Here is a 27,402-nt window from a genome sequence, read left to right on the forward strand (position 1 = left end):
TTAGCTCAATGTTTAGATTTCGCCCAGATCTGCCGCATCATCTGAGATATCTGTATGCCTGTCTGTACAATGGCAACACTTTTCCTCCACACAGTATACGTCTTATCCATTTAGACTGCAATAAGAATAAATCACAAGTAAATTGCCTGTCTTTAGGTCACACTAAAGGCTGCTGCCATACCAGGCTTTCATCCATGGCAGTGCTACCACAGAAGAGCATGTTCTCCAATAGTAAACGAAAATCATAACTCGAGATGATGCTTTTACCCAGTTTTCTTCAAGTAACACTCATGGGAAAAGACAGTAGGTCAATAGTTGGACTGAAAGGATATTTTTAACTCATTTAAACAAAATAATGAAGACAAAGTAAAAATCAAGAAAAATAGTAAAATCAAATTTCACCAGCTTATTGCTGGCAAACTTTAAAACCTTCTGGGCAGGAAAGGGCTGTTTACACCTATAGCTAGTAACTGTAGCCCCTTCCTTCCCTGACAGGAAGGGAACCGACTCCAGAATTAAAGGCAGTTTTCTCTTCCCTAGAGGAGAAAGCCAGATTTAGTGGGGTAGAGAAAGGTTAATAAGGAAACAGAGGAGCCCAGGGACATTTTTTTCTGAAGCTGAACAGCAGTAGTTGCTTTAAGCACTGTGGCTGCTTTCATGTGAGCTGTTAACCTCGTTTTTACCTCTTATTACAGCATTACTCCTTAAGTCCCTGCTATGGCTGAGGGATTATACCTTCACGAAATACAAACCTCTCAAAGAAGCAAAGTTGTAGCAAATTGAGGCAGAGGACAAGAAAACAGCAATAAAGTACTTGCCCAACACAAGTTGAGTACAGTACTTTCACCCCTCCATGTAGCACACAGAGAATCGAAGATTAACCCAAGTAACACACTGCACAGGTGACACAAGCTCTTTATTTTAAGCCTTCTTTTATTTTGTTCATTCTCTGAGAATCCTGTTAATTGTAAAATAAACTCCAACCACAACTTATTTCTACCAGTCCAATCAGTCCAATGTTATAGTTTTTGTAAGCCCAGTGGCAGAGTCCCTGACCATTCCACTCTGGAGCTGCTGCGGTGCCTAGCATGTACCTAGGTCTGCTCTGAACACCAGATTCACTCATTCACACTCCAGCCCATGTAAAGAGTGTATCTCTCTCCAAATCATCTGTCAGAGGATCCCCCAAGGATAACAAGAGTAGTTCAGTGTGATTCCAGCCTTCCCCTTGCACTGTTTGAAGGGATTTACAGCCCAGGCTGCATGCAGATGTCCCAAATTCACCACTTCTGTGGCAAACACGAGTATTGAACAACAGCTATGGCACAGCCACAGCTCAATAGACAAAAGGCATTGAAGTTGGAAGGCGCAGTGCATTTGGAATGGATTTTCTGACCTGCTATTTTCTGACTCACTATGCAGACTTAGCCACAGCAACAGGGAACTCACCTTCCATCCTCTGATGTAGGACTGTACTATAATAGCCGAACTCTTTATCTTCTGATACTTTTTTTGTTGCTGTATTGGAAATAAATATGTGATGCTTAGAACCGAATATTGCAATTTTAAAATACCGCATAATAAGACTTCCCTTACTAACACTTGCTAGTACAATTAAGGACACAAGCACTACATGCAAAAAGTCAACAGTTTTTGACCAAGCAGATCAGAGCGTAGATTCTGTGTTCAACTCGAGGGGAAACAAAGCACATCAACAATGCTGCATGGACAATGCCACTCTCTATTTACAGAAACACTAAATTCGTGTCAGCAGCACAAAAGTGACATGGATTAAATACTAACAGTAACAGCTTTATTTGCCTTCCTCACCAACAGAGTTGCATACAAATAAATGCTCAGGTTTGTTGGCTAAGCTTTTACCATCTTTTCATAGACCTGTGCTGTTCCTATCACCCACAGCCTGTTTATAATACCAAATGCTGACAATAACTTAGGAACCAGAAAAAAGAAAACCCATGGATTCCTGAATGACATGATGGAATATTATCCAAGTATGCCAGTTTGAACAATAAATTTCCTGGACAACTGAACATTTTCCTTCTAAAAAGCTCAGTTTTCTAGTAGTCCAGTGATTAGTATAACACTAAGTGAACAACAATTGACAGACTTTGCAACAAGGCTTTTAGTGTGACACTCAGCTCACTCAATTACAGTGAACAGCCCTGCGAGCAAGCTAGAGAGAATCCCCTCTAAGCCACATGCATGCCATGACTGACATGTCATTCCTTGAAATGGAACAGACAGGCAAGTGTCTGCAGATCCTTTAGTGAAGCCTCCAGCACAAGGAGTTGTCAAAAAGCTTTGTTCATGCAAGGGATTCCTTATGAATCACAGTGCCTAGCAATCATGTTGGGTTAGGAGAATGGTGCCCTACATCTGCCTGAAGAGGCTGAAGAAATATCACTATTGTCACCTCTAAGTAATTGAGGGTGTCGCTATGACTGCTTCCTGTATTCAAAGACAACTGCTGCCATGCTCCACCAGTGAACCAATAAAAGTCTACAGTTAAGAAATCAACAGCAATGTGAACTTGGTCACACGGGGCTTTGTCCATTTCTTTATATTAAAATTTGTACCAATCTAGCTGTGGAACTCCACTTTTAGTTCATAAGATTGTATGAGATCATAATGAAGCCATATGGGCACAATGCAATTCTGTAATAATGCTGTTTGCAGAAATAGTGCATTCTGCCACAGAAGTTCAAAAAACCCCAACATTTATTCATACTTTTTCCAAATGATCTATACTTCTCTCTAATTATCCAAGATAACTGAAGCAAACACTAATGGCTTTCAAGGTGACAAACAGAAGTGCTTGTCAAATGAAAAACAGCGATTGTCAATTCTGCAACTTGCAGTTTAAAATGCTTTCTTTCCATATCATATATTTTAACAAGCTTTCTGATATGCACACAGTAATAAAATGCAGCTGAGATGTTTAAGAATTGTTTTAAAACTTAAAAACAGTAAAACTTTTTTTATCATATTAATCTCATTTACTGACAAAGACATTAAAGGGTCATAACAATACTGTTCACTTCATGACACAGAATACCCAGTGTTCTGTACAAGGGATTCTGTGCAAACAGATCTGAAACTAGTTTAGAACTAAATCAATAACAACACTGAACTACGAGGCTTATGAGCTATTATTAAAATAAGCCCCTGAGATCCTCCCAAGCAGCATTCTTGAGCCTCAAATGCAAGGATTCCAAATAAGGCAAAAATACAAAAAGCCTGAAGAATGACTGAATTCCACACAATTGCAGATGTATATTACTGAATATATTTTACTCATTAACCATACTTTATGAAAGCACCATAAGTGCCACCATTTTACCTGAATGAGAAAGGCTCTTCCCAGATGGGCCACAAAATCCTGCTCTCCCAAATCTAAAGAAGCTCTGGTGAGCTTTTTACTTACTTAAGCGCAATGTAAACATTTAGTGGCCTACAGCAACTAAATCGTCTTTATTCACATTACTGGTATTTAAATATTAACATAAAATTGAATTCTTCCAACAGTTTCCTATACATATCATATGAAATATACTATCAAGGTTATATGAAAAAATGTATTAAACAATGAAAAGAACCCCCATTTAGTAAGGATAGTATCTTACTGCATATCTCCTGTACCAGGAAGCAATCACAATCTGGCTTTTCTTCATTAACAAGAAGCGTGTACGGCACTTCCAACCTCTATAAATCTTCTCAATTAGAGTAGCCAAATCCTCCAACCGCTGCTTTCTCAGATCTTCTAGCTTGAAGAGCTGAGTTTGGGTTTTTTTTAGGGTTTTGGTTGACATTGGGAGAAAAACAGCAGGGGAGAAGAAACCAGAAAAAAACCCATAAGCACAATTATTGTAAGAGAAATCTCTCCTTTATTCAAGTCCCCCCTCAGACATCTTTTGGTTTATTCACCTCCAGAGCTATAGGCAGATACACCAACAAAGTTTGTGTCAGATACACTGTCACAAGTTGGCACACAAAAGTAACATTAAATTTAGGCTGACAACTATTGTAGAGTCTTGACTCGCTTCAATTTTAATGGGCCTAACATTAAAAAGTGCCTTTTTTTTAGTGCTGAATTTCACAGCACTGTATCAAAGTGCTGTGTCTAGAAAAATCTGTAGTAACCAACTAGTGAATTATGCTGTTTGTAACAGGCTACCCTTATGAAAGATGGCTTGACTTTGCAGAAGACATTTTTCACTTACTGTTCTTGGGTTGCGGATGAATATCTTTGATCTACCAAAGGAAAATTCTTCTTCAGGGATTTCCAATTCATTAAACAGGACTTCTACTCCAGCCCTAATAAGAAGCAAATGAGCTTAACAAACATGACTTCCAGCTCTAAAACTTCTTAGTTTACACACTCAAAGAATAATTTATTGAAAGTATATGAAAGCGTATTTTAAATTCTCAAATTGTGCTTGACACAAGAAGATTGAAGACCTAACTCATTTACTCACTGGTTACTTGGCTAAAGGCAAGGATAATCACTGTAAAGATTCAAAATAATTTGATGGAGAAAAAGGCAATTTTGTTAACAGCATCAGCAATGGCCTATTTTTTCCTCTTGTATCTGTAATAATTTTATTAAAAAAAAGAAGGAAAAAGGGAGGGATCTCACATTAACATCAAAATGTGAAATAAAGACTGACAAATTTGACAAATGCTCATGTTCCACACTCTACCAACTGCATTTTCTAAGTGTCAACAAAAATAGAAAACAGAACAGATTGCCCAGAGAAGCTGTGGCTGCCCAATCCCTGGCAGTGCTCAAGGCCAGGCTGGATGGGCTTGGAGCAACCTGCTCTAGTGGAAGGCATCCCTGCCCATGGCAGGGGATTGGAACTGGGTGAGCTTTAAGGTCCCTTTCAACCCAAACGATTCCACGATTCTATGAATTGCACTGATCCTAGTGATGATTAACAATGTCATTGTTATCAATACTGCACCTCCACCATTATCTTGATAACGTAAAGTTTTAAATTGTAGCTAAAGGTATGAAACTATTATGAAAGAAATTTAAAACATGCTATTGGTGGCCAAGTGTAAAAAGAATTGAGAAGCCCATTTGCCTAAATAGGACATTATCTGAAAAACATGTGAATATCATGCAATTTAAAATTATAGATTTGATACAATTTATTTGCAAAAGATATTATCTCATAGTTGTTCACCAATCATTATGTAATATCATTCTTGAAAGGACAGAGGAAGATTGAGTGCCTGCTTTCAAAGAAATGGGTATTCCTACACTTTAAAGTGTCCTTCTGATCATCCCAGACCCTCTAGTGATTCTGATTCCACTCCAGCCTCTCTTCTCCCTTTCCTCCGTAGCCCCCTACTCTCTTTCAGGCCCAAATGAGTAAAGGCTGAAATATATTCTAAAGCCAACATGGTCTCCTTTTTCATATGCAAAACCCTTTCCATCAGTAGATCAGTTCATAGAATCGTTAGGGTTGGAAAGGACCTTAAGATCATCTAGTTCCAAAATCACTAAAATCATCACCTTTGCCAAAGAACTGTTAATTTTTAGCCTAATGAAAAGTTAATGAAAGTTCCCAGTGAGTGAACTCATCCAAAATCTGGAACAAGATGCTAAAGAACAACATACAAGTAAAACACCTGAGCCACACTGGCCTACTTTTTAATTTACTTTAAAAATACTTGAAAGTTCATTAAATTCAAAGGAAAACAAAAATAATCAGAACACATGGAAGATGGTAATTCCAGTCACTGGAAGTGGACAGGCAAGAATACGGATGTCTTCCTACCTGGCTGGCCCTCTCCAGTGGGGCCATGTCTGCTTACACAGCATTTTGTACCTCTCCAGGCAAGGCTCATACGCCTGCCTGAATGCATAACCTGCCCTTCTGACCCGGACATTCTCCAGAAGACCAAGGTAGCGGATCTGGTGGCACACCAGAGCATCATTGAAGATGTGTGCAGCCTTTTTGTCATTGGGTTTGATGCATCTGGAAAGGGAAGCAAACAATTGTTTGTAGCACTGTGCATGTCAACAACTATTATACAAGTTTAAACTATGCATTTCAATAGTTTATTCTTGGATAGCAAGGTATTATTTGTTAACTTTGCCTAACATAAGTTCACCAGAGCTTTGCCACAGGGTAATTTACCTGATGTAGTTTGGATTTTTTGTCTGAAGGTTCTTCATCAGGGTAGCCACTGAAGCCTTGAACTGTGAACCTGCTGTTGGTGGTCTCTTTAGATTGATCTTAGCAGGGTTCCCCTCTGGGAACAGCGCTTTGATAAGAGAGTGACTGGCCTTCCACATGGCCTGGGAGAGGTCACGGTACAGGAGATCATTATTTTTGTCAACAAATCCTTCCACCTGGTACATAACCTGATAAATACAGAAGATTCTCATCAGAGCATGTTCTGTACTATCACATAGGCCACTTCAAAACTGACCCAAGAAATCAATTTCTCCTTCTTTCTCACTATCCAACACAAAAGACATTTCAGCTTTCATTTTAAATTTGACATTTGGAAGACTTTTAGTTGGATAAAATTGCTGTGAACATGCTATCTGAGAAAGATGCATTTTCTCACACTGCTAACAGGTCCTTGTGCTGATCAATTCTGGTGTCTGAAATGGGAAAAACCTTCTCCCATCACAACCGTGATAGACCACCACTTGCCAACAATCTTTTTCTGGCTGAAAAAAGATTTTCTTTCTTTCTTTTGAATCATAGCAGCAAAAATACCCTTTCCCTTCAAAGTACTAATGCTTACATTATTTGCCTAACTAAAACAAGATATGAAATATCACCTCTTGATATCACAGCAGCAAGCAGCTATCTGCAGTCCTCAGGGGACTGTTCTTTTAAAGGACTTTTACCAGGAAAACAGTCCAACAACAACAAGCATAAATGCAAAGCTCTGACCTGCAGCTGGAGACCCAGGAGGCATCTAGGGGAACTTCATGCAGATCCCAGATTGCTACTGTTCTTTTTAATTTTTGAGGGTCGGGAATTTAGTTTGATTAATTGTGACAATTAATAATTCAGATTCTTCAGCTTCATGATTTTTCAGTTCTATGTAGATATGAACTATGTACACAGAATACTGAATAAAACTGGTACAGACATAGCCATATTTTACACAACAGCAAGTGACTGGGAACTCAGGCAGCATTTTTGAGTACACGTTTCTGTTTCTGACGTGTGGTAAATGCCACTGCTGCAAGAACTGCCCATATGAACTTGCTTGTATTTCATAGAAGCAGAGTCAATCTTTTGTTGTCCGGTGACTAGATCAAAACATTCTCAGCTGAGGATGGAAAAACAATATTCCTCCCAAAATAGGAGGAATTCACTGACTGCTCTGCTGGGTAAGTAAATGCCACTAACAATTGAAGACCCCCAGTGCCTGCTCAAACACAGTCTGTTTGAAGTCCTTCTAAAAGTACTGGGGCATTTTCAATTTGCTTTTAATTTTGACAACCAAAGAAATATCTAAGTATTAATCCCTGATAAGCTACATGCAATTATAAAATCTTCTTGGAAAACACATAACGTAAATTTAACAAATGGCCACTTCAAAGGCTGAAAAGATGGTATTTCCAAGACTATTCTGAATGAGAAAATTACTGAGCTATTCAAAATGGTAAGATTGAGAAATCATTAAAAATTAGGGAAGTATTAAACAGTGCTGGAAAAATAAAACACTTTCCAAATGTTCTTCAATGTGTGAAATTAACAGTTCAGGAGATTCAAACAAGAAGTGTAGTTTCAACCCCTATGCTTCACTTTGTTTTAATAAAATATCTTTTCACAAATTATTTTAATTAATAAAAAGTCATACTGAATTACACAGCAAAAACTGACAGACTTGTATTTATTCATGCTGCTTACGTTGTAAAAAGCAAATATATTTGCAAGCCCTCTATACAGCTTTCTCTTCCATCTGTTTAAACATGCAGATTGTCCAAATAAACTCAGTTTCTTCAAATGTACAAACCCTCCACCTTCTCATCAACATGACTAAGGACTTCAGCTAGTTCAGCAACAAAGGCCATGTTTTCCAAAGTATCTTTCCTTCAAATGTGTGAATTCTTGTCATTCTAAATGGTTTATTTCCGGAAACTTAGCAGTTCACCACCAAATATGTGGGACATCTTTCTCCTTTGATGGAGAACTGCCATTGATTTCAGCTAGAGCAGCAAGACTTTTTACAAGGGCATGTAGTAACAGGACAATGGCTTTAAATTGACAGAGGGGAGAATGAGATTAGACATTATGAAGAAAGAAGCTCTTCCCTGTGAGGGTGCTGAGGCGCTGGCACAGGGTGCCCACAGAAGCTGTGGCTGCCCCATCCCTGGCAGTGTTCAAGGCCAGGTTGGACGGGGTTGGAGCAACCTGCTCTAGTGGAAGGTGTCCTTGCCCACGGCAGGGGGTTGGAACTGGGTGAGCTTTAAGGCCCATTCCAACCCAAACCATTCTATGATTCTATCATCTCTGAAAACCTTCCAGCCCAAATCATGAAATTTAGGCTTAAGACCGAAAAGATTTACGGAGATCTAGATTTTTTGATCAACTATTGACTCAAGCAGTTCTTCTCCATTACTGTAACATCATTTAATGGAGAAAGAGCCTCCCCATTCTACCAAAGCCAGGTGTGCAGCACCCTTCACACACCCCATACTCCCTGCTTCACCAGGTACCTTTCCAGCGTAATGTTGGATCCTGAAGCAGCTGTGAGGCAAGGAGGTGTCATTGAGGAACCGGGAGCACTTGCTCATCCTACTCTCAAAATGCTGGTGAGTGGCACAGACTTGGTTCAGCTTTTCTAAGAAGGTGTCATCAGTAACAGTTCCTGGTCTCAGGCATTCTTCATCTAGCATGGCCAGGATTCCAGTTTGGTTCTGAAGTTTCAAAACAAGAGCTTTAGTGTTTGTTTCCACCAACACATAAAAAGGATATCACTCTCTCCTGCTTGACTTCTGCTACCCAGTAAAATGTTCTTTAAGCCATCTCAAAGTTTCGCTCTTTTCCTCATCCCCATTTCCAACAGGTTTTTAGTATCTGCAGTTTTGAAAGTCTGCTTCTCAGATCAGAAGCAGTCTTGAACTTCATCTTGGAATTGCGCATAACTTACTCAGACTCCAATTTAACTGGAAGTAGCCTGTTTATGGGTAAAACCATCCTACATTTCATGTTAATGGTTAAAAACCTGTTCTTTTCCAATTGTCAAGGAATTTTATCTTTCTTGCTTTGCTAAGGCCATAAGAAGTCCTCTTATTAGATACAAGTAACCTAAAGTACTCAGTAACAAGTCATTGAGTTTTCTAGTTTCTATATAAAAAGAAATGTTATTTATAATGCAGCACGTGATATCTGCTATTGAAAACAGAACTAAATGTAAACATTTAAGAATTGTTTGGGTTTGGTTTCTTTTTTTGTGTAGGTGCTGCTGAACATTTCTAACAAAGTAACATATGGCCTTGTAAAAAAAAAAAAAAAAATTAGTAAAATAAACTTTTACCATATAAAATAAGATGACTAATACAATGAGTGGCTTGGCTTACAAAATCAAAGTACGTGAAGATGCATACAGATTTTACAGCTAAATTCATTCTACGCACTGAAAAATTATTTAGGGAGATTCCTGAATATAACTTACATTTTCTATTAGGTCACAAATTATAGCATTGTTGAAATACTCAATATGAGTCCATTCAATACCCTATAAGAAAAAAAAAAAGAAAATGTATGAACAGGAAAACAACCGAGGCAGCTTCTCCTCTAGACAATTACATTATATTCCAGTTAACTAAGATACTATTTCCAAATTTAATTCTGTATGCTTACCAACATTTTATTTGTTAAGAAAGAAATGCAATCATCGACTACTAACACTATCTGTGCAAAATGACTGTCCTTGAGTGCCTGCCAAGCCCTCTCTCCATTCCTTTCCCCCACCCGTGTCAGCTTCCCATGCACTCTCATGGCACCCCGCCAGGCTCCTCCCGTGTCTGCCTGCCCAGTACTGCTCTGCCCATGATCCCACTGGATATAAGGGAATAAGGAAGTAAACCCATTCCTGTGCAAGCATCCGAGAACAAAATTTCTAAGCTCTTAGTGGTTTGGTTTCTTTCTTTTTTTTCTTTTTAATTAATGGGAGTAAGAGAGAGAGCTAAATTTAGATGAGACCATCTGAAAAATCCAGAATCTGGCTGTTGTCCAGATATTAATTTTTTTCAAATATCAGCAATAAAACTTATCAGGAGGTAACACTGGTGGGGCAAAGGACTGGAAAACCAAATATTAATTCCATTCTTAATCTGCATTCTGCAGTACTTCTTACAGTTTAGTCTTTCAGGGCATTTTACATATGATTCAAGAACCAAATGGCCGTAATGACGTTTCAAGTTTCACCACTGAATGCAAACAAGAAGACAGACATTCCCAAACTTCCTCATCATCATCCCCAAGATTATGAGGCAGGAACATTGTTTATGTTTTAAAAAGGTTTATACAGCAAAATGGTGTCATCCAGCTTGAGTAGGGACAGTGCATGCCAGTTTGCACAGCTGAGCTGGTATTTTGTCTGAGCTCTGTAGATAATGGGGAGTACTGCTAAAACCTATTAAAACTTCAATGTTTACTCACAGAATAACATCAAACACCAGCCTGGGCTCCAAAGCACATCATAAACTTACCCAGAAAGCTGACACAGCTCCCTTCAAAACTTAACTGAAGAAAAACTAGAACCAAAAATCTATTTGTAGTTTCTTTCATAGTGTGTGCTATTGTTTTACCCACCCACGCCCCTTCTGAAACAGGATTAGCTGTGGCCACTGCTGGGGTGTACCCCAGACACTACTGCGCAATCTAAAACACAGGCAGTAGGGTAGTGGCACTAATACAGAAAGTGGTATTAGTCTTCTAATAAATGAGCCCTTGCTCAGAACTGCCAGTTGTTGCCAATGAATGAGAGTTGGGTCTGGTTTTTACCTGGAGAACTCATAACGTGAAACAAAACCAAACACAACTCTTTTTTTTGCTTAATGTAACTACCACACAGTCCGACATAAACATGCTCCATGCCAAAAAATGACTGTTCCCTAAGAAAAGGCTCTAGCACACATGCCTGTGCATCTTCACAGGAACAACAGGATGAGGAGGGAATAAGGAAAGATCCATTCAAGTATTACCTCTCGTATGTATTCCTCCTGCTCTTCTTTTAGGGTAAGTTCAATGAAGATCTGCTGCAACTTCTCATTACAGTAGTTGATAATGAATTGCTCAAAGCTGTTGTCCTGTCAGACAAAACATGTTTGCGTTTGCTGTTGCGTAAACACCCTGGAACTCAGCTGGAGTAAGTTACTGCAAGTCAACAAGCTGCTTTATTAACTAATCCTTCCAGCTTTGTGATTATGATGGTTGGGGCAATATTTTATTGAGATTAGTTTGGAAATTTTAGACCAAATCCTTCCCTGAGGCCTTCTCCATTGGGAGGGACAAAAACTCTGTAGGCTATATTCATGATGCCTCTGTATTGATATTTTGGGGAAGAGTCATAAAAGCGCCTGTGGTGTCAGGGAACAAACAACAGAAGTTTTGCCTGCAGTAATCTGTCCCCATATGTAAAATGTCATCTCCTGTGGGTTCTGATGAATAAAACTATGACAGTAGCATTAGCTCTTTTCTACTTAGTTGCCAATATTTCACTATAGATCCGCAGCCCAAGCTGCTATTCTGGTTGCAGCTGTGCCTGGGTTAAGAGATTATTGGCTCCAGAGGTCAACACACCTCCTTCTTGCCAACAAACTGCTCATGTAATTTCCCCCTGAAATGAGGGAAATTAAAAGAACTTTATCAACCAAAAATCCTCTAAAAGGCTAATTCTGATTAAACGGGGTTAGGGAACAAGCATGGTGTGAGTCTTTGCAGAAACCAAATACCACTGGTAAAGTCCTTGCTCATTCAAGTCAACTGATATTTTACTGCTGACATCACCAGGGCCAAGATTGCAGTGTAAAAGCTGTGGTTTACCACTTCATTATCTTAAACAAGTGCAGTTTGGAGGCCAGGTGCCCATTCTGCGGACTGGTTTAAAATGCCCCTTTCAAAGAAATGGGGAACAGCAGCTTCATTCAACTTTCCCAGTGCTTGTGTCAGTCATTAGCATTATAAGAATTCCATACATGTATATAGAGAAATAACTGCAACCAAGAGTAAATTTGGGTATCAGCTGCTGGTTTTCTCTTCTTGGCTTTGGAGTTGTGGGGTTCTTTCTCCTCTGCCACTCCTTTTTTTGTTTTCTTTCCTAATTACTAGTCATGAAGAACATTTTGATTATTCAGGAAGCTTGAAAATTTGCAGAATAGACCACTAAGCCTTTATAAACTATTAAATAAGTCTGCTATACATTACCTGTGAAGACCAACTTATGGTGGTAGAATTTTTATGATTAACGGCAACTGCAATCATTTCAATGTTTAAATTAAGGATATGGTTGCTAACTGAGATTGAGAACACGCAAGCAGATTAGAAAATATTGAGGTAGAACAGATTACTTTTATCATTTGAGTTTTAGGTAAAGCAAAATCATAGCTGATCACCAAACTTTCTCAGCCACATCAAACCGCCCCTCACACCAACTGCAGTTATCAATCAAAGATCGCAAAACTTGCATAGCTCTAAAGAAGACAGTTAAAATTTGGCATGCAGCAAAATCAGCACTGCAAACAAGTCATACTTACTGCATTCTGTTGCAAAAAGAAATTACATACACTGCAGTCAGTACTTATACTTCCATAACAACACAAAATATATCTATTAGCATTTATTTAGTGTACCACGTCTTTTCATCAGAATCATGTTTGTACATCACTGAAAGTACTACAAAAATGTTATGTATTACTTCTTGTAGATGAGTGTATCTTTAGGTACTACCCAAAGATTATCAAATAAATCAAGGGACTGAGGCAGATCACAGTGCGACACAGAACAGCATTCTTGCACTGTCACATCTCTAAACCACCATGTGTCTTGTTTTGTCTCGAAAAGCCATATATATATGTATATATATGATCTCTGGCAGACAAATATCAGTAAAGGTTGAGGAGAATGGGGAAGGAAAGAGAGAGTACTGAAGGAAGGATGAGTAAAAGTTTATTTGATACATTCAGATAAGGCCATCACTTTAGATATATTGAGTTTGAAGAAAGAGGACCCCAATTGACACATCACCTTGACAAAGAGGAAGGGTAAAACACACTCTGCATCCTCCTGCCAGGTGCATGCCACCCAACACAGAAAGATTGTTTCTCCGAAAGAACATGTTATTTTGATTACAAGCACTACAGGACTTTTCACTCACATATTATACACAGTATTCATCTTCAAAAGAGGATGGAAACTGAACTGCAAATCCAGCTAAACTATGTTAACTAAAAGGTCATTATATTAAAGTAATTGCTAGATACCTTCCTGATTTGCGATTTATCTGTGATATTTATGGCTCGCCAAAGAAAAGCAAACCAAAATCCATAGACTTCTTCAGAAAACACCCACTTTAATCTATGAAATTCTATTCGATATTGCCAAGCCACTGAAAATAGCTGTTCCAGGAAAAGAGTCATTGAAGAGCAGTAGCAATTTTGTTCTTTATGTATGATACAGAGCAAAAGGCTAACAGTTAACTTACAGCAACCAAACTGAGGAAAAATGTTTGGAAATCCTCAACACACTTAACTTTGAACACACAAGAAGACATTTGGTAAATTAAATACACTTCAGAAAGAGGCATTTCCTTTTACAGGTTTTAAGAAACACTGTATGAAAAAAACTATTAGAGAGTTTATCTTAGGGCAAATCTGAGTAAGGCAACAGAGCCTGTGAATTTATTCTCTCTTAATGTATATCTGTAATTTTTAATTATGTGAAAGCTTCACAAAGCATAGACCTATTTTCGCAAATGAATTGTCCCCCAGTTTTTTAATGAAGGCTCCTTGAAATTACTATGATAGAACTACAAGGGATCAAAAGGACTTCTGACATTGTTTTTTAGAAGCCAATAAAGAATGGTTATTATCAGTGATAACACATCACTAAACCCATTCAGGAGAAATGAACTGGTAGGATCCAGCCACCAGAGGCTGTGCTTGCTCCTTATGCTGACGATTTGCATTAAGAAACAGAAAGGGTTTTAACCAACATAGAAAGACCCACAATTTCAGGAAGAGTTAATAAATTCAAATATTCTTAGGAAATTTTAGGGAAAAAAATAAATAAATAAATTTAAGAGCAGCATTTCTCAAAGTGTCAGCTTCTCTTCCAGGCTGTAATTCTGCTACTTTAATGTTGAGAGCATCACTTCAATCCATGCATTCTGATAGCAGCATTTCAAACTATCCCTTTGAAATCACTGCAGAATACAAAAGGTAACCTTTGGGGAAGAAAAGCACCACTCAGTCTCTCAAATTAAATTAAAAGTGCTGGGAAACATAATGTCACCTGAGATAAGCTTAAAGTCATGTCAAATTTATAGACACAAAGAAACCAAACACCCTCAGCTAATCCCCTCAACCTTTTATAACGTGCAACAATACATTTAGACAAGTAGAAAAATTCACTGACAAAAATCAAAGCCTACTTCACCATGTTTTTCACTTCACAGATAATGGTGTCTTGCTCATACAACTTTATTCTTTATCAACCTTCAAACTACCAGGCAACAGGGTGGCGTTTCATAAATAGCAAGTCTGTGAGCTCTAAAAAGTTCTGCTTCAGGTAAAAATATAGTCTCATATACAGAAGCAGATCACAATGCTGTACTTGCTCAGGTTGTTCAGAGTCAACCATGAAAGATGAAAAGTTCTTCTCTTGAACCACTGCTCTTATATAAGTTACAAATAGGTACTTGAAAGTCGAAGGAAAATATTTCTTTTTCCTTAATATTTTACCTAATTTCTTCACAGGAAGTTTCTAGTCATGCATATCGTGGAATCATCTGAAAAAACATGTATAGATGTTCCTGACATTAAAAACTGTTATACCAGTAAAATACTGAAAATATTGTCTCCATATGTTGATGATGAATGTAATTTCTTTCACTAGATTTAGAACACAAAATTTCTAATCCAGGATATTTTCATATGAAAACCAGCTACCTCCTATCCTTCTCTCCCCACAGAGAATTCAAATTCACCCATGAGTACCAAGATTCCAGCAATTTCCAGAGACACTGAGGCAGCTAAGACAATACCTACTTAAAACTGAAAACTGGGTACTTTTCCATACTAGTAGGAGGTAGGAATAAATTCTTATCTTCTCCCCTTGCCTCATAAAACCCTAGTTTAAATATTCAATTTTCTTATGTCTTCTCCACTGTCTTCCCCAAATCAAACATGTAGTATTGTCCAAATGTACACTCAGCTGTATCATCAGTATAAAACCTATACAAGGTATTTCCTAATATTTCCTCTTCCTTCATAATCTTTCATGATTCCAGTTCTTATTCAAAAACCTACATATTGCTCAGTCTACAACCACCAACAAAAAGGTGTTGGGCAACACCTTTTCAAGTAGCTTATATGAACACATTCAACAAAATAATAATATATGAGAAACATTTAAAGGAAAAACATAATTTAAAACAAAATCTAAACACTTCAAGTGACGAGACTGTGGAATGAACAGAACCAATGTTATTAAAATGAACTTTTTGATCAATATGGAGGGGAGAAAGCATACAGAGATTGATGGTTTTGCTCTAACAAATATAGCCCCAGAAAGTAACTTATTTCAGCATCCATGCAGCTCCAGGACTTGGAATTCTCTGACCTTCTCCTGACATAGGCAGGTGATCCCCAGTAGTTCTGTCAGCCCCCTAGACTGCTACTGAGAGTAGTAGCGAAAAAGCCAGATGGCAAAAGGAATGATGATAGAAGACCAACATACTTACTTCACTGAGATGAATGGTGGAATAAATGGTGAAACCAACCAGCAAATTTAATTTCTATCCAACTGTGGTGTCTGGGGATAGGGATTTTTACGTATGACCACAGAAGCATATGAGTTTATGAGGTGAAACTAAGAAATACAAATGCTAGAAAATGAAAAACCAGCAAGAAGGAGAAAGTGCATTTAAACAAAATGAAAAAAGACACATTTTTATCTTAGAAAAAACAAGCTACATGTTTCTCATGTACTCAGTTCTAACTTTTTTTTCTAGTTTTCGCAAAGTCAGTGAAGATATGTTAACAATATTCATCCCGTGTTTCTGTTTATATATACAAACATTTGAGGAATCAAACGTAACTGAAATATATCTCATGTGAAACAGAACAATGTCTGCACTTTTGTGTAAATATCTCTATAGGCAAAGAGCCAGGGAAGCATATCATTTAACTATAAATATTCCACATACATGTAATCAGACTATGTTTAAGTGTGTCTAAAGGAAGCAAGGAAGATGTATGCTGAAGCTTCAGGGCTTATCCATTTTCCATACTTGTGTAGCAAACCAGCTTCAGTTCTTATTGGCACTGGTAGAGAACCAGGCACTCCGAAATCCATCTTGCTCTCAGCTGTGGTGTCCAGACAAGCATGTTTAAACCAAATTTGGAGTTAAAAGGGGAAGCAACTATAGTGAGTCCAGTGCGCAAAATGTATGTGTGATCCATGGGGAAACCCAGGTACAATCATTTCAACAAACTCAACCTGATAAATTACAGTCCTGGAACAACAGAAATTACAAGTAGGCAAGAGCCACTACCTAATCATAACCATTCCTCTACTAAGACAGAACAGATGCTATAGGGCAAAACATTATTCTCACAACCTGAAGCAGAGCATTTGTGTCTATTGCTCCAGCACTTCAAACATTTCCTCTGTTGAAAACAGCCAGCCAATGGGATTTACTTCATAAACCTGTGTTTTGTGAAATAATCCTCTCTAAATACTTAAATTATAACGTGTGTAATTAAATGGTGATTAACTTCTTGGGATTTAGCTCTGCTTCTAAGCATTCTAGCACTTAAGGAAATGATCACCTTAACTGTATTTTGAAATCTCCACAGCACCTAGGGGTCCATCCAAGGGTCCCTCTCTGTAAAGCCCCCCTCCTTCATAACACTTCCTAGCAGAGGTAGTTGATCAATTAGAGATCAAAAATACAGCTCTCTTTCATACTACATGGGCTTTGCCCTGTGCGATTAGATGGATTAGAGGGCCAGGTACACACATTTTAGTACTGCCCCTTGCCAGTATATAATATGCGGATAGGCATCAGAAAAGGGCTAAACAATTTCAAAGAGTAAATCTGTTGTAAGATAGAGTGTCTAGAAAAGGAGGCTGGAAATTATGGTCTGCATATTAAGACAACTAGGAAAATAACCGATAACCCATGGCTCAGAGCCAAAGTCAAGACATGAAGAGAGGGTCTCCAGAGCCTAAAAGAATGAAAAAAACCCAAAAGCACCAATTTTCTCCATATGCCACTTTTTTCCTCTTTAATAAGTCTTCTTAGCAAATAACTAGAACCTTCTCCATTAAAATCATCCTCGGGGTGTGGGAAGGGAAGTCTCTGAGCCAGCAGCAATCCCTTGGAGCTCAGAGCATGCTCTGCAGCTGTGATTTCCTTCATATAATGAACAGGATAAAAAAAGGCAAAGCAACTATTTAGCAACCGGACCAAGCTGCTGTATAGGTTTATAGTAAAAGTGGAAACATCTCCCCAATTTTTTAAGATGCCTTAAACATCTCAGAAAGTAATTTTCAATGTTTACCCCTTCCTTACTTGGTTACCTTCTTCTTAAAACAGAAAATTACCACAACTATGAACATGTTAATATAATGAAATTTCATTCTTCATATTTCTAACAGATTCCCTCAATAAACATATTGGAATTTTGTCAATGTTCAGATGACAGTTTAGGTAGTGCACGCAACATTACCAAGCTTCTTCCTATCACCACAAGGGTCTTTTACACAGAAGAAATAAGCTAACTGCCATAAAATGTAAAGTACTACCAAAGTGCTTCACAGACTGTGAGGAACAGACCCTGTTTTCCTGCTGGGTGTCTTGTTTGGATCTTTTTGTTGGTGGTATTTTTATTTACTATTGGAGTTTATGCAGCATGTGGATGCTGCCATGTCTTTGACTGTTCTTGTGTACATGGAGCAAAAGGAGTTGGTCAGACACTGGCCCCAGAAACAAGGTATTGACATCACCTCAGGTCAGCCCTCAGCAGATGTCTGAAGACCAAGTGGAAACAAACCCTTTCTTTCTGCAGCCTTTATTTTTGCAGGTCTATGCCCAGCACATCCCCGTTTCTCATCAGGCTAAAACATGTGGAACAAACTGCTCTGCCAAGGGATTGTGCAAAAAGCATTCACACTCTCAAACTGTCTTCTCAGGGCCTGTCAAATTTCAAGAATAAGCCTTGTTTGGCAGCCTCAACTTTCATAAAACTGCACTCCAAATCATTAGCTTTGTCATATGGACCAGCTACATAAGTGACACCTGAAATCTCAGAATAAAGCATTTAAGCCAAATAGCACAGACACATTTTTATCTCTAAAGGCTTGGCAGGATGAAATATTCACACTTTCTGCATGACATTCATTTTTATACATCCTCACCCACATCTACATAGTAAATGTACACAACAGAAAATTAAATGCCCAAACTGAACAGATTCTCTTCTCATCTCTGTGGAAACCTGCCAAGCCCCCAGTCATCTGCCTTCCTCAGCCTTCTTTCTTTTTCATAAACCCCACCCCTTCCACATTTTGCAGAGATGTGGAAAACACTTCTGCCCCAAAATACAGAAACAAACATGGAATAATGCAGGAGCACTCCTAAACCTACCCCAAGAAGTCTACAGTCGAGCTGGTCCTGAAATTCCCCGTGCCACCACCAACCATCATCCCTGCCCATCTCAAATGCCTAGACTAGACTGCAGACTGACTACATATAGCAGCTACTCAAGAATGTGGATAAACATAATTGTGGAGCAATTAGCGTCAGGCTTCAATCTATTGCTCAAGCTCCAGCAACGTCACCGAGCCAACCCGGCCCTGCAGCCTGCATTTTCACACTAATCCTGGTCTCTAAATCCTTGCCCGTAGACAACTCACACAGACACTCAGAATTTCAGCATTTTGCTTTCAAAACGCTCAGTCCCTGCACACAGCTTATCACAAAGGGCACAGCAGGATTCAAAAATAAACACAGCTTTGCAGCACCTATTTTGTGGATTGTTTAGCCAAGCTTGCTGTTGACATCTGCCAAACCCACAGAGGCTGAGGATTATCAATAGATTTAAATTCCCTAATCTGAATTTTTGGACAGCCACATCCTTAAATCTGTTTTCTTGGATAGTTTTTGGGTTTGCCCTTGATAAAATACTAACAGAAATCAAATCCCAAAGAGTATATGCCAGCATTATCAATACTTCAGTAACTTTCCATTGTTAAGTTTCAAGAAAGCTCCGGTTACTTTGTAAATTAACAATCTTAAATTACAGAAAAATGTTGAAATTACAATGGACAGCAAATAAACTTTCAAAAACTGATTAAAAAAAAAATCTCATTTATATAAGCTTCTATTTGCATTACTGAATGCAAACTGAATTAGAACAAGAGTGCTATTGTCATCAGAAGGTGAAGTGTTGGATCTTTCAGAATGGGAAATCTGGATCTCTTTACTCTTCTTACAGGAGGAATTGTATGATGAGCTAAGGAGTCATCCTGAAGAAATACTGAAGAAAGCCCAAGAAATACTCTCTGCCCTGAATTAGGAATCAAAACAAGTCCCTCAAAAATCTGTAGCAAACTAATGTTTTTGCAGTGGAAGCAGACTATAATATATTACAATAACTTTCAAGTGAGAATCTCGGGACAAAACAGGTAAATTAGAATATCATTGGTTTATTCTTATTTGTGGCTGTCCATCAGATATTCTTTATCATCTTTATTAAATTAGAATATCATCAGTTTATTCTTACCCTGATGGGCAAGTGCAGCACTAAAGGAAAAATATAATAGAATAAACACATATCTTCCTACTTACTTCAATGGCATTAAGCTTCATGTGTAAATACTTTGCGTGTACATAAAAAACTTCCTACTACCCCTTCTGTAGTGTGTAGTAGGAGTTCTGTCTCCAAGGTACAAGAACATTCTAGGTAAAGCACATGCAGTAATGATAAACCTATCTGCTTCCTTAGTACAAACATGATTAAAGTAGACTTTTTTACCTTCAGCCTATCAAATACATTTTTGACAAAAAACATTCTTTGTAGAAATGATGTTAGTTCTAACCTTCAGAACAGACACAGAAGTCAGTATCTGACTTAAGAATTAGGTTCAGAAGGGAGCCACACATTTTTAGTCAAAGGTGTTAAGTAATTTGCAATTAGATGGATATAGTTACTGCCATTAGCTACACCTCAGCTAACATTTCAAATGTTTAGCCATCATGTTTACAAACATACCACAGAGTAAACGGCTCCAGTTACCACTATACTTTTTGCGCTGTACATCCTAAGACATTATTGAATTTTCCTTGAGTTACAGAATTGTACACTGTTAAAATTTACTTTGCTTATTGTTTTAATATAATTAATTTTAAACACTATATTTTCCATGAAGTAGTTACTTAAATTCTCAACAATAATTGTTTTTGTAAGCATTTTCTGAAGATCTTTAATAATTTTTGTGAGATTCATTTGTTACAAAACTTGACATAAAAATATGTGGTAAGCATCCTCTTCTCTTGCTTGACCTTACTCCATGACATTCATTCAAGCAACTGTTCATCACAGAATTGTTTTTCTCAATTTAAGGATTATGACATTACATCATTTTTTGTTCAAACTAGAGCTGCATAGAAAATTAATTGTTTTGCCTCAAAATAATATCTCTGCTTTTGATTTAATTGAAAATAAGTCAACGGTTTCTGATTATAAAATGAACCTGTCTGGAAACACAAGGATAACTAAGTGGGTAGTATAGGAAATACAGCTGATTCAGGATTTGCTAATGGACAATTTGTCTATCATCCATCCTTTGAATTACAGTACTGCTATGCAGTCCCAATACTAATACTGTAGGAGTGACCTCTAGAAACCTAAACCAATCAAGATTCTTTTTCAAACACGCTTAAATTAAAACATGGTATAGTACGAGTCATGTATGCTTCTGGCATACTACTTGACTCCCATTTTCAATGTTCATATATAACTCCATTATTTCCGTGTTGCTGAACCAAGCTGCTTGGCCAGCGCTCTTGCCTCATGAGCACCTCTTCTACAAATGTATTGATGAATTTGATCCTCGAATCACGAGGCAAAACTTTCCCATCTTTCCCAGCAGAAAAAAACATGCAAGTTAGAACTGAAGAGTGAACAGCACTACCTGCATTATTTTAAAGCTTTTGAGTTTGTACAAATTAGGGAAGCTGCATTGTAATTCAGTATGAAAGTGAAGAGAGCCTTGTTCTTTCATTTTTCTCCTGCAGAACTACATCTCCTGTACTCACCTACTTACTCATGACCTTCTAAGATGTTGAACTCCAACAAAATAAGAAAATTACATACGAGAGACAGCCTTGTCTCTAGAACACCACCCCACAAACACAATTACCCATTTGGCTTGTGTGTTAGTGCAAGCTTCTGTCTCCCACCTCAGCCTACATATTTATGCTTCATCAAACATAAAAGAAAGAGCTAGTGAAAACAAAGAGTCCTGCCCGAAGATGTCAGCAGTACCAGTCCAGTGTCCAGCTTTCTAAAGGTATGCCAAGGACCAGCTCCAAAGAGATCTGGCACTGAGATCTCCATTCAGACACCTGACCACTTGCAATGTATTTTCATAAATACCTTCTTCTGTTTAATGCAAACAATACAACCTAGCTTAATAAACCCTTGAAGCAAGTAACAGCTTTGTTTTTCCTTTTCATGGAAGTATTTTGATTTGCACATACTTTGATGTCATGCTTCTGAAATAAAACTTACAGCACCCTCCCATGTACAATTACTCTTTTTATAGATTATTCCCATCTTCCACATAGTTTAAACATACTCCCTGGATTTTCAAAGAGGGATGTAGGGAAGTGGGTAAGGATTCTGTGTTTTCGGCTGATTTTTATCCTCAGTTGAGTTTCTAGTTTAAACACTATACAGATTCCAACCAAGATACATAAATCTCTTAGAAAACCCTGTCAGAATAAGATTTATGAAAACACTCTCTCCCTAGCGTTCCCTAACCTAATTAAAAACTCCTCGTTGATTTTTGTTTCAAAATAGCACCAGTCTAAAAATACTATCATAAACAAACAGCAGTGAGCCACAGATCGTCAGTTAGGAATTGGTACAGAATACTTAACAAAGGGAATCGAGATAAAAAGGAATATAATTCAATCTTTGATTTTGACAGGGAAAAAAATGTATCGTTGTTGTGTTTTTTAAAGAATACAAAGCTTGTTCAAAGACATCCACAAAATGCCTCAAGGCAGAAATTGCACTACAGTCTCTCTTACGCTCAGAATGTATATCACTGTATTTAGTTTACCCATCATAAGTATTTGTTTACCTATGGTGTAAAAACACAAGTTTGGCTTTCAGAACTTTCTGTTTCAATTACCAGACATGCTAAGACATCTCTCTTTGGCTTACTTTTCTAAGTCAGGAATGACACACTTGATTCAAACTTACATGTATTCTGATTCATGATCTATGCTATTAAACTTTAATAACAGCTCTCACATTAAATGTTTACCATTATAAAGGTCTTACCTCAAAAATTTCAAAGCCATAGATGTCCAGCACCCCCATTACCTTCTTTCTCACTTTTGTTTGTGCCTTAAAAAGATAGTAATTAAACATTGAGTCAGTCATCTGTACATTTCATACTTGGGAATCAAGAAAACTAATGCATCTCATGAGTAGGCTGTCAAAGTCTGTAAACTAAAATGTTAAGTATGGCTTCCCAAAATACACATGGCATGAATTATTTTATTAGCTTAAAAACAGAGCAGACAGCAATTTGTTGAGCTGTGATACAGTTATTCACCTGTACCATGTCTAACAGTGTACAACTAGGAAAAATGAAATTGGCAAATAGAATTCTACCAACCACTTTAAAGGGTTTCTATTGATTTTTTTACAGGCACAAAACAATGATACCTTAATGCTTTCATTGATTCTGGTAACAAGCCAAGAGAACAGTCGACTGTATAGATTCTTAGCCAGAGCATCACGGGCATAGTAAGCCTAAACAGAAGAAAGAAGAAAAATGTTATAAATGCTGGGCTATTCCCAACATTTTTGTTACTGACATATCTTAAAGGTGCTATGAACCTTTAAGTGGAATGGCTCAGGAAGCAGTGCCTCTGCCCAGTCAGGCAATGAAGCCAGTCCAGGGGTGTCAGGACACTTTGGCAGTGTTGGTAGCCTGGTGATGTACCCCTCTGCCTTCCTGGCCACGGGCTGGCCGCTGTGGAACAGCAGCCACAATGAGGGCACTTCAGCTCCCTTTCTGCTCACCCGGATATACTCTAAAGACCCACATCCCCCATCCTAACCCTAGGCAAAGGGAGCTGAGCAGCTGCAGATAGGGAAACAACATTCCTGCTAGTCTGAGCTGATGAGACACAGGTGGCAATCACACAGCATTACAGAAAGATAAGTCGACGCTGGCAGCAGCAGTTTTTCAGCAACCCCGGGGCATTCAACTCACATGAAATTACACCAGTTGCTCTAAATGAAAACAGTCTGCCACAACACTTTCAACATGCCTTTGTGCAGAACCGTTTCATCTTTTCATTCTCTGCAACCCTTTCCTATTCTGCATCTTTTTGAGGTAACCCACAAGCAAAACATCCACCTGAACATTTAGAAACTGCTGAAGAAAAAACACACTTATGTTGATTATACGTTCTATTCAGAACACCCTATTAGTTGTAGCTTTTATTTGGGCAGTCATGGTTTAGTCGTGTAGAATAAATTGCCATTTTAAACAATTCTTTCCTTTTAATTCAGGTGTTCTTTTTACCTGAGCCACATTCAGTGTTGTTGAAACTTTCTCTTGCTTGGCTTCAACCGTCCGGAAGCTGAAAGCTCTTTCCAATACAGACTGGTCTATACCTGTCAACTCGCAGATTTCCTTGAGTTCTAACATGAAAAAGCAGAGTGTAAATATAATGAATCCTTTTGTATCATTGCTTTTCCTTCCACAAAACTATTGGCTCTTAAGTAGTTCAGTATTTTCCCAAATCAGGTTCTCTTCAAGAGAAACAACCACCCCTTAACACTTCCTGCCAGCTACACAGTTGCCAAGCAAAGCTTCTTAAAAATATGCACATCACAAGAAAACAGAGTTATTAGTTTTGAAAGCACTTTCTATCTGGTTATTTTTGTGAAGGTAAATACCTGATTTTCTGTCAGTAACTGCTTTTCATGAAGAAAAACTTCCAAATGAAAATAAATGAACTTTCAAAAGGTATCAACTGCAAAAAACATGATGAAATGAATCTGATGTTACAGGCAGAGATGCCCTACTATAAAAAAAAAAAGGCCTTCACTGCAGAATAACCAAGCCCTTGCAGAAATGCATAGCACCATCTAACATTTCAGAAGAAAGTGTTAAGAAAGTGGAGAAAAAAAGAAACTAATCATTTGTGGAATTTCAAACAGGACAACTGACATTGCACAGAATTCAACTCATATTTGCCTGCGGGTGAGTTCTGGAAACAATCTAATTTAATTCATCTGTAAGGATATAGTATGTCTACAGAAATTACAAAAATTAGTAATGACTTCAGCCAAATTAGTGTTTTTCCTGCCATTACTAATCTCATCTTACCGTTTTTATCTTTGATTTTACTCTCATCTAGTCCATTCACACGAGATTCAGGCTTAAATTCAATATTTCCCAATTTCAGAACGGCTGCCACCACTTCAAAAACAGACTGTGTTTCATGATCCATAAAGCCAACTATCTGCATTGCATTCTGGAAATGGGACAGATAAAACTATGAGATAAAAGAATCTACACACACACACATATATATAAAAAGGTTGAATAACAATGGATGTGAATGTCAATCCAGTCCTTTTCTAGTATTCCTCCAGTTTATGTGTTTCTAAAATGCAGTACTTCTTTTTTTAAAGCCACTTAATTAAGTTTGTAACCCAACCCAGTTTTCCACAGTCAAATGACCAGATTGACAGAAGATACTGTCCTCTTGGTTCACTCTGTCGCTCTAAAAGCCAGTAACTTTCAGAATCTAAATTTGCATAGACTGGGTAACAGGATCCTGTATTCTCCTTATCCGTGAGTACAATCAAGCAAAAAGCACCACAGTAAACCATCTTGAGAACCATCCCAGCCTGCTTTCCTTTTGACTTGGTCAGCATCACTGGGTTCGCGAAGATCAGTCGCTGCCATCATAAGCAGCTACACAATGCAACTTTTTCTATGGGCTCATCAAGGGGCCTGGGCTGCTTTTTAATTCTCCTTCCTTTTTTATTTTTGGTCTTTTTTTGTATTTCCACTAGAAACTTGGTTCTTTGCATTTTCTAGTTGTACCTAAGCTTCCCTGTACAAATATGCTATACTCTTGCATGAAAGGTGCTAGCACTCATAGAAGATGGCCCTCTCAGCCCAGCCCAACTGGCCAGACCTAGAGAACAAGAACTCTTGTTCTTATTCATGTTGAGCCCTTTGGGGCTTACACCCAACCCCTGTTTCTTCTTACCCTAACAGTTCTGAAGTTTGCAGCATCATCCACTCCATTCACTTTGGCAGAATCAAGGCCCAGGTAGTTGTATCTGCTGAAGTCCCGCTCCAGTTTAAGTTTGCCTAATAATTCAAATAAAAATATCATTAGTAACAGCATGTTTGTTGTTAGCTCCTTTATCCCTGAATTAGTATTGTTAAGACCTGTTGTTACTAGTAGGTTTAAGTTTTCTTCAAGGATCTTTATTATAAACCTTCTTAATAAGAATAGGCTTTCTTCTTTGCTTATAATACACTGCAAAGCCATTCCTGACTCAGATATTCAGCTAATACCAAACCATATATTTACTTCAGGTATTACTATTGCCGCTACCACCATATTACATTTCCCACAAAAGATGATGGGTGTGGAAAAGCACATTAAGTATGAAGAAAACCCACATCTGAAAATGGCACAGGGGCAACACTTACAGAGGAAGTCTTCCGATGCACCAGACAGTATCTGATAGAAAATGTGAAAGTTTCTTTCGCCTCTTGGCTGCTTAACAACACGAGACTTCTCCAGCAGATCTAAACAAGCAAACAAAATCTTACATGTCAGGGAAAGACTGCTGGAGCAAAACTTTTTTATGTGAACATAATCCCCCATCGTTCTCTACTTCATTGCTTTATATCATCAGCAGCAAATTAGAAAGTGATAAATGGTAGGCACAAACCTTATCAGAATGTATCACATCAGTACATATTTCTCAAATAAGTTATCTGAGCAAGCTGTAAACCCAGTATATTCACAAAAGCTGCAGTCTATGAGCTGCAAAGAAAACTCACGTCAGGGAGACAATCAATATGGTGCTCAAAAGATGTCAACCAATTTACAGTACCATCACAAAATTAAGACTTAGTGAGATTAATTATATGGGTAAAGGTTTGAAAAGAACTGAAATGTCAACAGGCTAAGCACAGGGAAGATGGGAAAATGAAAGGGGGAAGCCAAATAAAGAATTTACACTGAATGATCATGGAGCACTTTGTGATCCTCAGGTGCATCAGACTATGAAATAACTCCCAATGAGACTGACAGAAGCTCCATCATAAGACACTTCAAGTGAAACAGAAAAGCAACACTTTGAAAAGCATCATTGCATTCATTGAGTAATCTGACAAGATCACTTCGACCACTGGCATGAGTGATGGGCACATTTCTAAACCTTACCCATAAGGGCAGGAATCTAGGCAGACAGCAGAAGCAGCCTGACTTGTAACACCCTGCAAACACTTCAGACACTCCATCATATTTACCACAGAGGTGACAATACAAAGCTGGGGACCACAGCCTTTACTACATGGAAAGGCTGTGGTTCCCAGCGCACCAGGGAAGGTGTGCAATAAGAGAACCCCAGACAGGTATCAGTGTCACTCTCTGGTTTTTCCTTCTTTTCTCACTGGCAAACAAGGGCTCCACACCATTTTTCCAGATAGCAAACCCACAGTTCCCAGTACACAATTTCTCTTAAGCTACATATATCCAGTGACATGAAGACAGAGACATTCGGTGCCTCATTCCAAGTACGCAACAAAGGAGTTTCCCCGTGCACCTGTTACCGCATAACCACCACAGCTCTCTGACTGGGGTTAAGCTCTCTCTAGGCTA

The 27,402-nt window shown here is 38.2% G+C and overlaps 1 protein-coding gene across 3 annotated transcripts in view; it reads right to left on the reverse strand.

Moving 5' to 3' along the window:
• MYO1B (myosin IB) overlaps positions 1–27,402 on the reverse strand; it is a 114,089-nt gene that overhangs the window by 18,096 nt on the left and 68,591 nt on the right. For all 3 annotated transcript variants that reach the window (XM_061457340.1, XM_061457332.1, XM_061457323.1), the window contains exons 8-21: positions 26,223–26,321; positions 25,771–25,874; positions 24,876–25,023; positions 24,066–24,184; positions 23,198–23,284; positions 22,808–22,873; positions 11,213–11,317; positions 9,679–9,741; positions 8,720–8,920; positions 6,171–6,397; positions 5,808–6,008; positions 4,242–4,335; positions 3,645–3,794; positions 1,450–1,518 (exon numbers count right to left, since the gene is read on the reverse strand). In XM_061457340.1, coding sequence (XP_061313324.1) covers positions 1,450–1,518; positions 3,645–3,794; positions 4,242–4,335; positions 5,808–6,008; positions 6,171–6,397; positions 8,720–8,920; positions 9,679–9,741; positions 11,213–11,317; positions 22,808–22,873; positions 23,198–23,284; positions 24,066–24,184; positions 24,876–25,023; positions 25,771–25,874; positions 26,223–26,321 — 1,733 coding nt within the window. The remainder of the gene's footprint in view (positions 1–1,449; positions 1,519–3,644; positions 3,795–4,241; positions 4,336–5,807; positions 6,009–6,170; positions 6,398–8,719; positions 8,921–9,678; positions 9,742–11,212; positions 11,318–22,807; positions 22,874–23,197; positions 23,285–24,065; positions 24,185–24,875; positions 25,024–25,770; positions 25,875–26,222; positions 26,322–27,402) is intronic.

The sequence above is a fragment of the Pezoporus flaviventris genome, unplaced genomic scaffold (genome assembly GCF_033815535.1).
Source record: "Pezoporus flaviventris isolate CSIRO_AGI_PZ_B2104156 unplaced genomic scaffold, CSIRO_AGI_Pfla_v1 ptg000001l, whole genome shotgun sequence".
Taxonomy (NCBI): Eukaryota; Metazoa; Chordata; class Aves; order Psittaciformes; family Psittacidae; genus Pezoporus; species Pezoporus flaviventris.